The 16122-nt window shown below is 51.7% G+C and overlaps 1 protein-coding gene across 1 annotated transcript; it reads right to left on the reverse strand.

Moving 5' to 3' along the window:
* Positions 1 to 5979: 5979 nt before the first annotated feature.
* Positions 5980 to 14562, reverse strand: Asb10 (ankyrin repeat and SOCS box containing 10). The gene is made up of 6 exons (XM_041640765.1): positions 14247 to 14562; positions 13824 to 14091; positions 10971 to 11490; positions 6667 to 6780; positions 6222 to 6407; positions 5980 to 6111 (listed from the first exon to the last, which is right to left on the reverse strand). The coding sequence occupies exons 1-5, from the start codon at positions 14560 to 14562 to the stop codon at positions 6222 to 6224; spliced, it is 1404 nt and encodes a 467-aa protein (XP_041496699.1). The 3' UTR covers positions 5980 to 6111.
* Positions 14563 to 16122: the final 1560 nt, after the last annotated feature.

Consider the following 16122-nt stretch of genomic DNA (forward strand, 5'->3'; position numbering starts at 1 on the left):
AGCACCTCGGGTCAGCGAGTGGGAAGGAGGCAAGAAGAGTGTGGCCCAAAGTTGAGAATGCAGCGTTAGTCTGGCCAACAATTGCAGCTTTCGGCTTAGGGAACTATTCAGGTGGGGTCAGGAAGAGCCTAACAGAAGGGTCGATAGCCAAGACAGACAAGTTCAACAAGGTGCAGGTCAGGAAGGCGAGTGACTCAGGTAAAGAGAAAAACCTACCAGACCGAGCTGCACAGCTGCCACAGGGGACAGAGGAGGGCAGATGGCCCTGCTGGGTCTCAGTAGCTGTTGTCCCAGGCTAGTGGGCAGAGCTATATTGTCAGGCTGGGGAGCCCCGAGGAAGAGGGCAGGATTACCTGAGACAGACATTGAGCTGGAGGTGATGTTCTCAGCCGGGGAAGCAGAGGCAGGAGCCTCAGGAGTTCAAGGTCATCGGCAGCTATATAGCGAGTTCTAGGCCAGTCTGAACCCAAGGCCAGATCAGCCAGGGCCACACCGTGAGACCCTGTGAGTGGGAGGGAAGGGAGAGGGAGGTTACACCTTCATGAAAATTCACCGGAGAAGCAAATGGAAGATGGTGTTGTTTCTATGCAGCCCTGATAGACTTGGGATTCTCCATGCTGCCAGTGAAGACTACAGACAAGACTGGGGAGAAGATGCCACCTTGGAGAAAGAAGAGGTGCTTTGGCTAAGTCTGGGAGCCCCCAGCTCACAATCAAGAACCAGAATACACCACTGGCTGAAGACAGTCTTCCAAACAAGTCTTGTAAGTTAACCAAGCCCTCCACAGCGCTGATAATGAAGACCAGATTTCAAAAGCATATTGTACTTCAGAAGGGAGAGGTCAAGTACTTGGTTTGATGGCTTTACAGTGTTGGATACATAATAGAGGCTTATTGACTTGATGAATTATGGAGGGAACTTTGAGCTACAATTACAGCAATTAAAGCTGTATGAGTAGCTTCCGCACCAATCAAATAACACACGGAGAAGAGCCATTTTTAAAAGTAATTGCATCCACTTTTTGCATAGGTAATAACATCACATAGAACAAAATTTCAAAAGCTCAAAAGGACATATGTTGAAATACCTCTGTCCCAAAGCTCCCATAGTGAATGCACACTCAAGCAAGCTGGCAAGCCGGCCATTCTCTGTGAACACAGAACAGATCATAGTCTCAGGGACTAGGGGGTAAAGACCTTCTGGTCTCAGAAATGTGTGTCACCTATCTCAAACCTGGAGCTGGTTGTGTAGCACTTACCCTCAGAGCACTCTACTCCCCACTCAAGCCGGCAAGGAGGTGGAGGTTTATATTTTGGTACCCATGAATCCCAATGGGCAGCCCACTCAGAAGTGATGAGCTAAGTGACACCTCAGGGGCTTTGTATTGACCCAGCATGTGAGCCAGATACTGAGCTCTGTAGCCCATTTATATCTTCAATCAGTCCCTTGCCCCGCTGGGGTCATGAGGAGTGGCTGCTCCTGTCTTTGATGTTCAGCAGCTAGGATCACACGCTTAGGGGTGACTGCCGCAGCCCAGTTTCTGTCTCTGCCCTTGCTTTCTGGGTGGAACTGAGACCACACAGCAAATGGGGAAGCGTTTTCTGTCTGCGAGAGGGAGCAGTTATCTAAGCTGCTTAGAAAGCAAGGCTTACATGGATCTGAGGCAGAATGAGTCTTCCAAAATGAGTTCTTGCTGCAAGGAGCAAAGGAAGAGTGTATCTGCCCAAGAGAGAAAGGACTCACCTTCCACCCAGTCAGCAGCACTTTAGACCAAGGACAGACACTGTTGCCATCAAAGCCACCGAATCTGAACAAAACTGGCTCTTTACCAGCAGAAAATGGGGACTTTGCTATGGAATCCCCGAGCATCTAGTACCTGATCTTTCCTACAATGGAGCCAGGGAGCTATAGAGATGGTTCAGCCCTTAACGAGCAGTGGCTGCTCTTCCAGAGGACACAGGTTCTGTTCCCAGCACCCACGTGGCAGCTCTCAGCCTTTGGTAACTTCAGTACCAGGGAATCTGACTCCCTCCTCAAACCTCTGAGCACCAGGCATGCACTGTGCGTGGGGCACAAATGCATATGAAGGTCCAGCACTCGGATTATAAACAAAAATCTAAAAACCATTAAAATAAATAATAAAATAAAAATGGAGCTGTGCATGAACCCTGAGGTGGCCCGCTCTCACCATGCAGAGCTTTGGAAAATGCTCGCCACAGGAATTTGTGTTTTGCTTGTTTTCATTTCTTTGTTGGAAATATGATCTCAAATGTGATTATTTACTTACTTGGTTTTTAAAAAACAGGGCTTGCGGGAAGGTGGGGAGTTGGCACATGTCTTAAATCCCAGAAGCAGAGGCAGGTGGATGTCTATGAGTTCGAGGCCAGAGTGAGTTCCAGGACTGCCAGGACCTCACAGTGGAACCTTGTCTCAGAAGAAAATAAAACAAACAACAACAACAATAAACAAACAAAAAACCCAGGGTTTATGTGGCCTGACTGACCTAGTTCTTGCTATATAGACCAGACTGGTCTCAAACTCCGAGATTCCCCCTGCAGGCATGCACCTCTACAAGTGTCTAAAGAGTTTGATTTACCCTCTCTGTTTGGTCTCTGTTAGGCCTCACCTTCTGTCCTCTACTTCATGTGCTGGCAGTTTGCACCTAGGATACAAAAAAATGAGCAAAGTGTTCTAAAGCCAAAGTCAACAGGTCCATATCTCCGATTCACTTAGGCGGGAGTACCCTCCCATTGAGGGCCACGTCGGCTTCTGTCCGCGAGAACCCTCTGGTGGCACTAGGACGCAACTGCAGTCACATCGAGGGAGCCGCGGAGTGCCGCAGCGCCCCCTGGCGTTGGTCAAGAGAGGCGTCGAGAGCAAAGAAACTAGAACCGGGCAACAAGCTTCAAAGCACTTCTTACTCCACAGGGAGAGCGGGCTTCGGTGCGGGTACACGAGTATCTTAAAGTCTAGTGTGCACGCATGTAGGTATATGCATCTTTATTATGTCAGGGTTCTCGAATTCTGGGTATCTGTTATGTTGTCTCTGTGGTATGTGCTAGCCCACCCGTTCACAGGCGAATAGGTTGGTGGTAGGGAGGTCCGCAACTCCAGTGCAGGGCGGAGTCCTCACAGAGGCGTGAAATTGGTTTGGAGCAAACACATTATGGAAAGCAATTACCAGGGAGAGGTTCTGGGCCCGCGGGACCATCAGCCAGGAGGCTGGGGAGGAAGCTCCCTGGCTTGCAAGTGTCTGGATGTCTAACCCCAGAAACGGTTGGTTTTCCTAACGCTGCTTCGCTAAGGAGCGAGACATGAAGTGAGGCACAGCCTCTTCAAACCCACCACTCCACACCCCCTTTCTGGTCTTCCCTTCTTGGCTCCTTGAAAAATGAGTCTCACACATAGTATTCCTCAGACATGGCAGAAGAGCCTCTGAGGCTCTCACCCCTTTGTGGCATCATTCCCTCCCTGCACGCCTTGCTAGTCCACGTGTGTTCTGTGAGGGTGGTGTGATTGTATTGATAATACTCTGAGGGTAGGGCCATGTCTCAGAACCTTGTATTTACCACCTTAATCCCGGCAGGGTGCGAAAGGGATTAAATAGAATCCGTAAGCAGGGTGCACACAGCTGTTCTCTGGGCAGCAAGGTCCTCTTGAAACAGGGTTTCAAATTCATTGGTCCATCTGGCCTTTGAACCCATCTTCCTTGAGATGTCTAACAGGTTCATCTGGCTAACACAGACCTCTCTACCCCCCTTGCCTCAGTCATTGGTACCACCACCCACTTAGTTGTTCAAGCCAAAAAACAAAACAAAACAAGAAACTGTGAGGCATGCTGGGTGAGTCCCTCAGCTAGCACTATCCATCCCCCCAAAGCGTTCCAAAATTGCTCACTGCTATCCGCCTCTCATTCCAGGATGGCTGCTTTAGTCTCCAACTGACTTTCTGGATTCTCAAAGCTTGCCCGGCTCAAACCAGCCACTCACAGCGAACAGCCTGAGGGACAGTGGCCCTGTTATTCTCCTGCTTTTCCCCACGGGGGACTTACAGGCTGACTCCTCCCTGTCATTCTGATCTCATGTTAAATGCCAACCTTCTCAAAGAGTAGGTTTCCCTGTCACTGAATCCAAAATAACTCCCTAGCGCTGTCACAGCACTATTTGCCTGCGTCTCTCTACTGAGTACGATGTGCAACTTCCTCTTGTCTGCCTAGCGTTTTCTGCAGAGTAGGGACAGAAAGCTAGCCCTGGTGCCCCCTGCAGCCTCGTGCCAGTCCAGGCTAGAACACAGGAGGCGCTGTAGTTATGGGCAAACAGATGAACTCGGAACATCCTCCAGAACCCCTGATCTCAGGGACGAGACAGGGTCTCCCAGAGAGGTCCCTGCTGATGGCGAAGGACCTTCTGCTATGGGTTCCCTGTCAACACCTAGAAATCAACTTCTGGCCCCATTTATCCTTGCAAAATGCAGGCGGTCCCATGGCTGAGGTTGCAAAAAACCCATGGATCCTTTTGATCACACCAGAGGCCACTCGCCAGTCCTCAAGCCACGTGCTGGCGACGGAAGCCCAGGCTGGCGGGTCAGTCCAAGTTGAGTAAGGCCAGACTCAGAGGCCAGTCCACCCATCTTCAGCCTCTTGCCTCTACGGCCTTCTCGCCCCGCCTCCAGGACCCGCCCCCCACAGTCCGGCTTCCTGTAGGCGGCTGGGAAAGTGCTCAGCAAGCCTGGGAATTCTGTCCTGTGACCCTTGACACCACGGACCACAGCACGCTTGGTGCTCTGCCCCGCCCACTGCTGGCTGCTGCGGCATCCTGAGTCTATCGTTTTACAGAAGTAGAAGATTGAGTCTAGGGGAGGAGATTTTTATTCCACAACAAGCTGATGACAGAGTCGAGTGAAGAGCCCAGCTCTAGTGACGGCTTCACACTCTTGCTACCACAAAGCTTTATTTAAAGAATTGGATTAATGCCAGGCTGGTGGTGTACGCCTTTAAACCCAGTACTCGGGAGGCAAAGACAGGCAGATTTCTCTGAGTTCAAGGCCAACCTGGTCTACATAGTGAGTTCCAGGACAGACACCAAAGCTACAGAGAAACCAGTCTCAAAAAAACAAAACGAAAACAAACAAACAACAACAAAAAAAAGTGGATTAAAGGTGCTGGAGCGATGGCTCAGCAGTTAAGTGCACTGGCGGCTCTTTCTAAGGACCTAGGTTCTGTTCCCAGCACCCACATGGCAGCTCACGACCATCTGTGACTCTAGTTCTAGAGGATCTGACTTCCCCTTCTGGTCTCCAGGGGCACCAGACATGTACACTATGCGCACACACATATTCGCACATATTAAGGTAAAACACCCTTATGTAGAATAAAAACTACAGAAGCAGAGTAAAGGAGCCAGAACCAGACGTGCACTGGGAGATTCTCCCTGACCTATAGGGTTGTTAGGCACTGGGTAGAAACGGTGGTTTTCCCAAGCATGGTGCTCAGAGAGTGATCAAGCCACGGCTACTTTCCAGCCCACATATGTTGAGCCCTTTTCCCAGGGGCTCTCCCATCCCTTCCAGCCCTGGCCACCAACTTCCCTTTGCTTCTGCCTCCTCCCTGCCCAACCCAGGCCACCAACTCTGACAAGTTCTTGCTCATCTCGTCTAGGGAGAGGGAATACCGAAGGGAGACATGAGGCAGCTGGCACATGGGTCAACCCAGTCCTGATTCTATGTGCCGGAGTCACCTCAAGGAAGGTGGGGACTTGTTGGAGACAATACCAAATCATACAACTTGTAAATTTTCTTTTAAAGACAAAGTCTCACTAAGTAGCACAATCTGGTCACTCTCCACCCTCCTGCCTCTACTTTCCAAGTGCTAAGACAACATCCGCACCATTATTACGGCTTCAGCCTGGAGATTTTCAATGCACGTGCAAGTTTGCACAGGTGCTCTCTCTGCATCAGCGTCAGCCAGATGCTCAGCTGTTTGCTTCTCTCAAGTGTGGATCAAGGCACCCGTTCCTGACTTAAAGATGGACCTTGTGCTGGCAAGATGACCTGGCTTGTGTCCTTGCAGAGGTGCCCTTTGGGGAGCTGCTTTGTTCTAGGGGCAGCACACACCTGGAAGGAGAGGCAGGGCATCAAAGAACTCCAGTGGCCCTAGAAGCCACCCTCCAACTCTCCTGCCTCCTGCCCATACCCTGTCCCCAAGCAGGGTAGCCAGGGCTCACCTAGTAAAGCACATCTTCAAACTCCAGCTGCAGGTAGCGGAGCAGGCTGGATGGCAGGGGAAGCTGTGGCAACGTGCGGGGCAGACTGCCCTTCAGGTGATAGCGGAGGGCACAACGGCTAAGATGCTGCAGGGACCTGGGCTGCCTCACCAAGGCAAAGAGGGAAGAGTAGAATCGATGGTGCTTCTGGAGATAGGAGGAGGGATTCAGTGAGGACAGCCTGGGACAACCAGCTCCCACTTCTAGCAGGGACAGGATAGTGACCGCTGGGAGCATCTCTGAGAACCTCATAAAAACACTCAGATCTTGCTCCAGAAGGAACGTTTTTCTAGGACATGAGTGGGCTGCTGAGCAACTTCTATGGAAGACTGACAAGGCTGCCCCTCGGGGAATGGTGTCTCTCAGGGCCAAGCTGAGTCACGTGCTCAGGGTCCTGGACACTGACCTGCACGATTTCAGGTGGTACCAAGCCCCTGGCCTCCTCGGGAAGCTTCACCACGCAGTAGGTGTTCATCAGGACCTCGATGGTCCGTGGGGACGTGCACCAGCGCTCTAGTACCTGCAAGAGAAAGAGATTCACCAGGGAATCCCATCAGGCCATGTGGGATGACTGGATGACGGTTTTAGGGTCAGTTTCTCCCCCAAATCTACTGAAGTTCTAACGGCTGATATGTGTATGACCTTATTTAAAAATGAAGTCCTATTACTTGATTCTAATTTTATTTTTACTTGCTTATTTAATTTTAAAGATTTTTATTTAAATGTATGTATATATTTTGCCTGTATGTACGCCTGTGGACCACATGTGTACAGTGCCTGTGGAGTCCAAAAGGCAGCATTAGATTCCCTGGGACTGGAACGAGAGAGAGTTGCGAGCGGCCATGTGGGTGCTGGGACTCAAACCCAGGTCTCTGGAAGATCAACAAGTGTTTTTTAGCGACTGAGCCATATTTCTAGCCCCTTTTTATTTATTTATTGAGATAGGGTCTCACTATATAGCCATGATGCACCTCAAACTTGTTATGTAGACCAGGCTGAGCTCAAACTCACAGAGATCAACCTGCCTTTGCCTCCCAAGTGCTGGGCTTAAAGATGTGTGCCTCCATGCTTGGCAAAATTTTATTATCTATCTATCTATCTATCTATCTATCTATCTATCTATCTATCATGGTGTGCCTTATGTGTCTGTGTTTCTGTGTGTATGCTAGTTTGTAGGAGCCTGTAGAGGTCACACCCTATGGAACTGGAGTTACAGGCTGTTGTAAGTCACCCAGGGTGGAGGAACTTTAACTCTCGAATGCTGGCATCACAAATTTGTGCCACCGTGCTCAGCTTGGAAACAGGACTTTCACAGATTCAATCAAGTCAATGGCTGTTAGGGTGGCCTCTATGTAATATGGCAGTCATTCTTATGTGACGAACAGGGCTTGGATATAGTTTAACAATTTGCCTAGTATTCATGAGACTCTGATCCAATCCCCAGTACCACATAAGCCGGTTGTGTGATGCCTGCAATCCCAGGAATCCAGAGATGAAAAGAGGAAGATTTTAACATTCAAGGTCATCCTCTATCACAAGTTCTGGGCCTGCCAGAAGAAATGTGGTCCCATGAGAATCTCAGAGCCATATGGGCACAAGCCAAGGAACACCAGGAAATCACCAAAGCTGGAAAGAGGTGTACAGTGCACCTCCCTTGGAGCCTTCAGAAGGAACCAGTCTGGCCAGCACCTCTATTTCCTGCTCCAGCCTTCAATACTGGGAACGAGAACTGTCGTGGGTGGGCGCAGCCCTGAAGTGGTACTTCATTGGAGCAGCGCCAGGAAGCCAGCGAGCGTGTGTCTAGTGGTCACATGGCTGGTGGCAGATTCTTCTCCTATCACTTTGCAGGCATGGACCCTTAATCCTCATTTCTACCGGATGTGGATTGTTGTTATTGTCTCCAGTTTTGTAAGTGAGGGAAACTGAGGAACAAAGACGTTACGAAGCTTAGCCAGACTACCACGCATGCCTGGCACAGTGGCTTTTGGCTCCCAACTATGACACCACCCTGCCCTTCCATTTGCCTCTCCTGGACAGGGTCCTGGATTTTTCTGCTGCCTAAAAAGTAGCCCTTGGCCTGGCTGTGGGCTCCTGGGCAGATAAGAAAATCAGAGCTAGTGCTGGGGATATAGCTCAAGTGCTAGAAGGCTCACCCTGCATATGCAGTCTTTGACTCAATGGTAAGTACCATATAAACTTGGCATGGGGTGCAGGCCAGTCATCCTGGTACTGGGAAGGTGGAGGCAGAAGGATCAGAAATTCAAGATCATCTTTGGCTACATAGAGAGCTTGAAGCAACTGGGCTACATGAGACACTTCTCATAAACACATAAGCCCTCACTTGGGGAGACACCTCCATGGTTAAGAGCACTTACTGTTCTTGAAGAGGACCCAGTATCTACATGGCAGCTCACAACCACTGTAACTACTGTCCCAAGGAATCCAACACCCTCTCCTGGCTTCTGTGGATACCAGGCATATATGTGGTGCATAGACAAAGATGTAGGCAAAATATTCATACACATAAAAATGTTTTAAGTTTAAAAAAAATCAGACATGGTAGCACATGCCTTCAATCCCAGCACTCAGAGGTAGTGAAGCTGCTAAGTGCTATCTCCCTGAGGAATATTTCCATGCATAACCTCATCTAACCCACCATAGACACCACTGCACATATCAGGAACCTGGATACCCCTGCTTCCCAGAAGGGCACCAGTGAGTCAAGGAGGCAGGTGGAAGGGCCTTGTTCAGGCACAGGGGCTCCTGGAGCCAGCTCAGCCTAGCCTGCCTGGTACTTTACAGTATGTCTCTGCTGGAAGGGCCTGCTCTGTCCCCTCCCTCTCTCCAAGGAACCCATACCAAGTCCCACCTCCAGGAAGCCCAGGTGGTCCTCCAGCCTCACTGAGGCTACGCCAACTGGCCTTGCCCTCTCCCTTGCCTCATTACTCTATGTACTAGCGTGACTCCTGGCAGCTTAGCAAGAGCTTTCTCACACATCCACCTCATCCTAGAACATCAGCCAAGTACCCTGAGCACCATGCAGAGGTCATGCCCTCTTCTAGGGTTACACCTGTGAACCGTGGTCCCCACACTAACTCTAGGTGGTAGAGAACCCCCGCCCACTTTATTTTTTATTTTTTCTAAAGATGAGGAAACCGGCACAGGAAGAAGAAGTGACTTGCACACACAGTGTGCCCTGCATGGGAGCTAGGTTTGCAGGCCGTTGGTGGGCTGAGCAACCCAGTGTGCACTGCCTGGTTGGCATTGCCCTTCGGAGCTGCCCACACCTTCCCATCCCCTTCAGCAGAGGCTACGCGCCTCGCCAGGAGCCTGGGAGCCAAAGGCGCTCGGCGATTCCCCTCCAGTCTCACAAACAAGCGTCAAAGTCAGAGTCGCATTCAGGTCCTAAGCATCAAGCCCCACGCATCAGTCTTCCGGAGAAGTGCTGAGGCTGGCATGTCACACAGACAGGCTCAGAGTCACCCTCGCTGGGAGGGCTGGGACTCTAGCCAAGGCTAGAGGGGCTGCAGGTTGTGAGAAAGGGACAAATGGTGTCCTTTACTCTCCTGGTCACCCTTCTCTTTGAGACAGCCAAGGGCTGGAGCAGGCTGGTGGGGGGCAGGTGCAGGGGCAGAGGTGGGGGTCTTGGAATGTCTGTCTGCTGCTGTACCAGGTCCTGTTCCTGCCCCCGCCTGGCGGGGAAATCATTAGCTGTCAGAACCGCAGTCAGATTACAGGGAATTGCTCGTCTCCTAATTATCTGGTGTTAATAGGAGATTAATTAGTGTTAATTGTTGATTTTCTTGTATTTTCCCAAAGGGGAGACCAATCTGCCGAACTCCCGGGCTGTTTAATTATTTGGTCTTGCTTAGGAATCCAGACAGATGCTGCTAGGTCTGTGAGCAAAGGGGAGAGGCAGGGACAACAGGGATGACTTAGGGAGGAAGGCCGGGCTAGCGGGAACCTGCCCATAGCCGTCACCCTCCTAGAAAGCCAATTTAGATTTGCTATATCCCCTTTGAGAATAACTGACCCCACTCCAGGCCCAGCAACCTCCACGTTGCAATGTAGCTCAATGAAGCATGGGACAAAGCCCTTCCCATGACACCCTAACCCAGCATCTCAAGTAGACCCCTTCAGGGATGCTGATATAAGACAGAACTGGAAGATGACAGTGAAAAGCATTTCCAGAGGGTGGTGACAGCTAGCTGGCAGGGGCGGGGAGGGGGGCTGTCCTGAACTTTCAGACAGCAGAGGGATGTGTTCCTTTGCAAGTGCTCAGAACCCTTGAGCCTTGGGGAACAGCAGATTTAAGCTCTGTCCTCTGGGAGGCTCGCACAGGTGCAGGGCACATCCTGCTCAGCTAATCCTGCTGCTATATCAGGTCTCTTCAGACCATATCTTCCCCAGCTCAGGGACTGCTTCCGTCATTGGTCCTGAATCTTCTGTCCATTGCGCTCAGTCCACCTTCCTCAAGTGCATGAACACACATGAACACATACCTGTTCACACACACACACACAAACACATACTTGCTGTTGCTGCGTGCCCTTCCTTATCCTTAGGTCTTACTTTCTTGTTGAATGGAAGAAGAGCTATCTGCTCAAACGCTCCAAGTTGCTTTTGAGAAGCAAGCAAGACACAGGTCTGGCTCTCTTAGTCCCCACACCATAGTGACCTTTTCCCTGCCTTCAGCCATGCCCCCAGTACCTTGGGGAGTGCCCCTGGCCAGATTCGGACAGCACCATGGTTGAGTAGAGCTCGCACCATGCGCTCAGGGCTGTGGGCCAGGGCTGTATCTGGACCTTGCAGAGCACAGTGCAAAGGTGTGTGTCCCCCATAGTCCATGGCATTAGCGCTGACACCACAGGCCAGTAGCAGCTCCACGACGGCCGAGTGGCCACGGCGGCAAGCCAGGTGCAGGGGCCGTTGCTTGTCGTGGTCCGCAGCATCAGCATCCGCCCCGACTGAGAGCAGCAAGCTGCACAGTTGGAAACAGCGGTGGGTGGTGGCCTCAGCATCCGAGGGGGATTGACAGCGGGCATCACAGGCAGCCAGCAGTGGGGTCCAACCTTCAGCATTGCGGGCATCAGGGCAAGCACCCCATCTCAGAAGCAAGTCTGCTAGTTCCACATGGCCAAGCCGGGCAGCTATATGCAAAGGAGTCTCGTCTTCATCCTCAGACCGACCATCTACGTGTGCCCCAAACTTCAGGAGCAACTCCACACACCTACGCAGGGAGAAATAGTAGGTGAGAAAGTGGCTGGACAACAATGCTGCATTTCCGCATTGTCAATTCTACGACAATTCTGTAGTTTTGGTATTAGCACAGCAAATACACCGGGGACCCTGGGGACCTCATGGTACTACACCCTCCTTCCATCCAACTTTCCCAGAAACAGGAGGCAGAAGCAACAGTGAATCTTCTGTGCTTGCTTTTAGCTCCTGAACTCAGATGATCTCTGGTCTCTGCCCCCAGAGTTCTGAGATTACAGGCACCAGCCATCTCAGCCCATGGTGATCCCTTCCTGGGTTTTGTTTGAAAAGATTGATTTTTACTATTTTAAAAATGGCGTGTGTGTGTGTATGTGTGTGTATGCACGCACCCAAACGCATTAGATCCATGGAAGCTGGAGCTGTAGGCAGTTATGAGCTACTTGACATGGTTACTGGGAATCGGACTTGGATCTCTGCAAAAGCAGTACATGCTCTTAACTGATGAGCCATTTCTTTAGCCCCAGAAAAGTGGCCTTAAAACCAAACCATTAGGGTCTGGAGTGATGGCTCAGCAATCAGGAGCACAGACTGCTCTTCCAGAGGACCCAGGTTCAATTCCTAGCAACCATATGGTGGCTTACAACCATCCACACTCCAGTTCTAGGAAATCCTACAGCCTTCTTCTGACCTCCTTAGGCACCAGACACATACATGGTACACATGCATATATGTAGGCAAAACATACACATAAAGTAACTTTTAAGAACAAAACAAACCCTGAGTTCTTTCTACAGGAATCATTCCCTACATCCTCATGAGAATACAAGTCATGCTGGGCAGTGGTGGTGCACACCTTTAATCTCAGAACTCGGGAGGCAGAGGCAGTAAGATCTTTGTGAGTTTGAAGCCAGCCTTGTGTACAGAGTAAGTTCCAGGACAGCCAAGGCTACACAGAGAAACCCTGTCATGAAAAAAGAAAGAAAGAAAAGAAAAGAAAGAAAGAGAGAGAGAGGAAGAAAGGAAGGAAGGAAGGAAGGAAAAAAGGAAGGAAGGAAGGAAGGAAGGAAGGAGTACAAGTCACGAGCTGCCATGTGGTTGGAACATGTTCCTCTGATGGCCTGGCCCAGTCCCTGCTACTCTATTACTCTCAGCTCCCAGAGGACACTGAGGCTGCAAGGCCTGGGGATCTTGCCCAGGCTTACACACTAGTAAGAGACGCACCTGATGCTGCTGAGGCTCAGCAATTAGGAGCACTGGCTGCCTGTCCATAGGACCCTTGTTTGGTTCCCCGAGCCCCTTTAGTTCCACCATGCGAACATGGACTTTTTTATATTATATGTATTTTACTGCAATTGCCTATTTAATTTTATGTTAGGGTTTTTAGGAACTTTTAGGGTCTCGAACTCACAGAGATCCGCCTGCCTCTGCCTCGCGAATGCTGGGATTAAAGGCATGCGCCACCACTGCCCGGCTCATTTTAGATTTCTATTGGGCCTTGCTGGTATAGACCATTTCTTCAGCTGTGTGACTAACCCGTGATATCCTCTGGGGGTGAGCGAGCTTAATGAGGGGACAGGGTTCATAGGAGGGGACTCAATGGATGACTTGTCCTTTCTACAAGGCATGAATCATGCAGGGAGGGCCTGAGTGTACGGGGCTTCCCAGGCCCCTTCTGTTCAGATTCCACGGTGACTACAAAGTGGTAAGTGGGGTCTCATCCTCTCGGGGTCCCGAATCCCAGGTCACAATTATTTAGGCCAATGCAAAGGAATATTTCCCTATGGGAGACGAATCACACAGGTGTGCCATAAGGCAACTGTCTTATGAACTCAGATTCTTTCTTCTGTTGTACTTGGGATGGGACCCTGGGCTCTGGGAAGCCTAAGCGAGTACTCCACCACTGAGCCACATTCCCAGCCCTTGAACCTAGTCCCCTTTCCCTCAGTGTGCAGCCAAGGGTGGCCTTGAACTCCTAATCCTCCTGTCCCCACCTCTCAAGATGCTGATATGGGAATCCAGCCTGCCACTCTACCCACTGGGACTAACTCAGTCCTTTGTAGCCTGTTTGGCTACAGGACAGCAGGTTCCCTGGGGACAGGACCATGCTTAACACAATGTCGGGAGCACAGAAAACATTAAAGATTTATAGCAATACTATCTTCTCCATTACAAAGCTGGTCAGAGCCCTCAGGGAAGGCCATGAGGCTGGGCCCCTGCTCCAGCTCTCCACTCTCCCCCAGAGGAGCAGAAAAACTGTCCAGTAGATGTCTTGGGAGTGACTGCGTATTGACCACACCAGCTGGTCCTGCCCCCTTGAAAGTGGGTCCAGGGTGAGAAGTCACTCACTCAAGGATACCAGGGCCCCGGCAGAGATGCAGAGGGCGTTTCCCATCCTGGTCGGGGATGTTGGGGTCTGCTCCAGCCACCAACAGCACACGGACACAGGCTGTGTGACCTGCAGTACAGGCTTCATGGAGAGCGGTGCGGCCACCAGGGGCACTGTCTGGCTTGGCTCGACGCTTCAGCAGCAACTGGAGAACTTCGGTGTGGCCGCGACTGGCTGCCACATGCAACGGAGTGGTCAGTTCCTCTTCATACGTCAGAGACCAGAGTCCTAGGGAGAGAGGGACAGAGGCCTTAGATCCCGGGGCATGGTAAAGAGTTGTCTCAGGCACAGGGATGAAGCTGACAGAGGTGGGATGAACCTGGAGCTTGCTCCATCTGAAGCCTCCCCTCTCCCTCTCAGACCCATCCATGCCTGGCCCATACTCAGAGCACGGATGTTGAAGCGGAAATCTCTCCACCGCTCTGGGTTGCTGGTATCAAAGATGGAGTCTGGAGCCAGGCCAGTGCTGGAGTCCGCGAGGATTTGAGAGACAGAGCCTACATCCCCAGCCAGTACTGCCTGCCAGAAGGCAAGGACAGGTCCTGAAGCCGTGCAGATGGTGATAGGTCCCAGGCCAGGCTCAAGGTGCTCCTCAGACTCTCTGTCAGGCTTCTCCACCAGCCTGGCACAGAGGGAGTGTCTGTCACCCCGAGGCTCTCCCTGGCCCCTGCACTCCTCTGGAGACCAGCTCATGAGCATATGGGGAAAGGAAAAGGATCAGAGGGGAAGAAAAGGGGACTATAGAGAGAGGATGAAAGGAGGGAAAAGAAAGAGGGGAAGAGGCCCCGTGTCCCTTGCTGGAGCCTGACCTGGCTGCAATGTCCAGCAGGAGCTATTCTGGGCCCCACATGACTTCTATCTTGAGCCAAGGTCTGGATTGTTGGGAAAGTTTGGTGTGGGGGAACAGCAGCAAGGGACTTCAACTTGCCCTCAGTCCTTGGGACCTCTGTTCCTGTGGCAGTCAGCCCTAGTCCCATCTCAGGCCTCCCAGCCCCCGGCTGCCCCTCACCCCTCTGGTGGCTGCTCCAGCGAGGCTCAGCCGCCCGGCTCTCCAGCAGCAGGTCAGCTGTGCTGTGTGGGGGGAACAGATCCTGCAGCCTCGCCAGATCCCCAGTGTACAGTGCGTTCTGCAGAGCCATGTCACGGCACAGCAGTGGTGATGACCGAGGGGTCCTCTGGGATGAGTAGGCTTGCGTGCTCCAGATCTGGCAGGTAGGGGCAGAGGGGAGGCACCCCAGGTGGTGTCTTGTATGGGGAGGGGAGCTGCTTCCCCCAGGCATGGCTGGTTTCTACAAGAGGGAGCCAAAGAAGCAAGACTTGAGCCACGCTGAAGTTGAACTGTGCAGGCAATGCTGGGCCCCAGCCAGGAGTCGCTCAGTATGGGAGGTGCAAGGGAGTTGCCAGGCCAGCTGTAAATAGCAGCAGCTCTGAGTACCCAGTGGAATGCTCCTGCCGGGGAGAGGGGAGAGGAAAGCAGAACAGAGTGGTGGGAAAGCAACCAGGAGCTTTGCTCCTATGGCTGGACAGCATCAAGGTTAATGCTGTCCGAGCCATTGCCTTACAGACAGAAGAACATTCCAGGGAAGGAGATGGTGTGCCTAGGGGCCACAGGTACCTTGCCCCAGAGCCAGGACTGGACTGCTGATCCTAAGCTCCTTCTTGCCTGTCACTTGCTCCATCAACAAGTCAGCTCCAGATGCTTAGTCTGTGACCTCCAGGCAGGCCACTGACTCCTGTTCCTCAAAGACAAGCTTCTGCTCCTAAGCTCAAAGGAGGTTGGTAACTGAGGTGAGCATCAGAGAGATTGTGTGAGGCACTCTCAGGGGTTCTCTGCAAGACAGACTCCTGCCCAGGAACATGGGGCCTCAGTCCCCAGGCAGCAACAGAACCACTCCCACGCCCAGCCCAGCTCCTGGCCCACTCAGACCCACAATACTCCTAGGTGCTGATCCCCATTCCCACCCCAGGTACCAACTCCCTGCCCATCTTAAGTTCTGGCCTCCCATCCATTCTTGGGGCCAGCCCCTGAGACACATTCCAGGCACCCGTTTCCCCTGCCCATCTCCTGGATGACTCCCAGCATCTCCTACCTGGTGTCTCTACCCCTCCAGAAGTGTACAGAAGTATTAGCTGGGAGTGATCTAGGAGGCCTCTCTGGCCATTCAGCCCAGAAGATAGAGACTGCTTTGATTGAGGAGAGTGGGGATAAAAAGCAAAAGAATGGAGAAAGGAAAAAAGCCAAGTGAAGCTCTTGGGTTT

This window comes from Microtus oregoni, unplaced genomic scaffold (genome assembly GCF_018167655.1).
Source record: "Microtus oregoni isolate MIOR12 unplaced genomic scaffold, Mior012 000064F_ref0000363, whole genome shotgun sequence".
Classification (NCBI taxonomy): Eukaryota; Metazoa; Chordata; class Mammalia; order Rodentia; family Cricetidae; genus Microtus; species Microtus oregoni.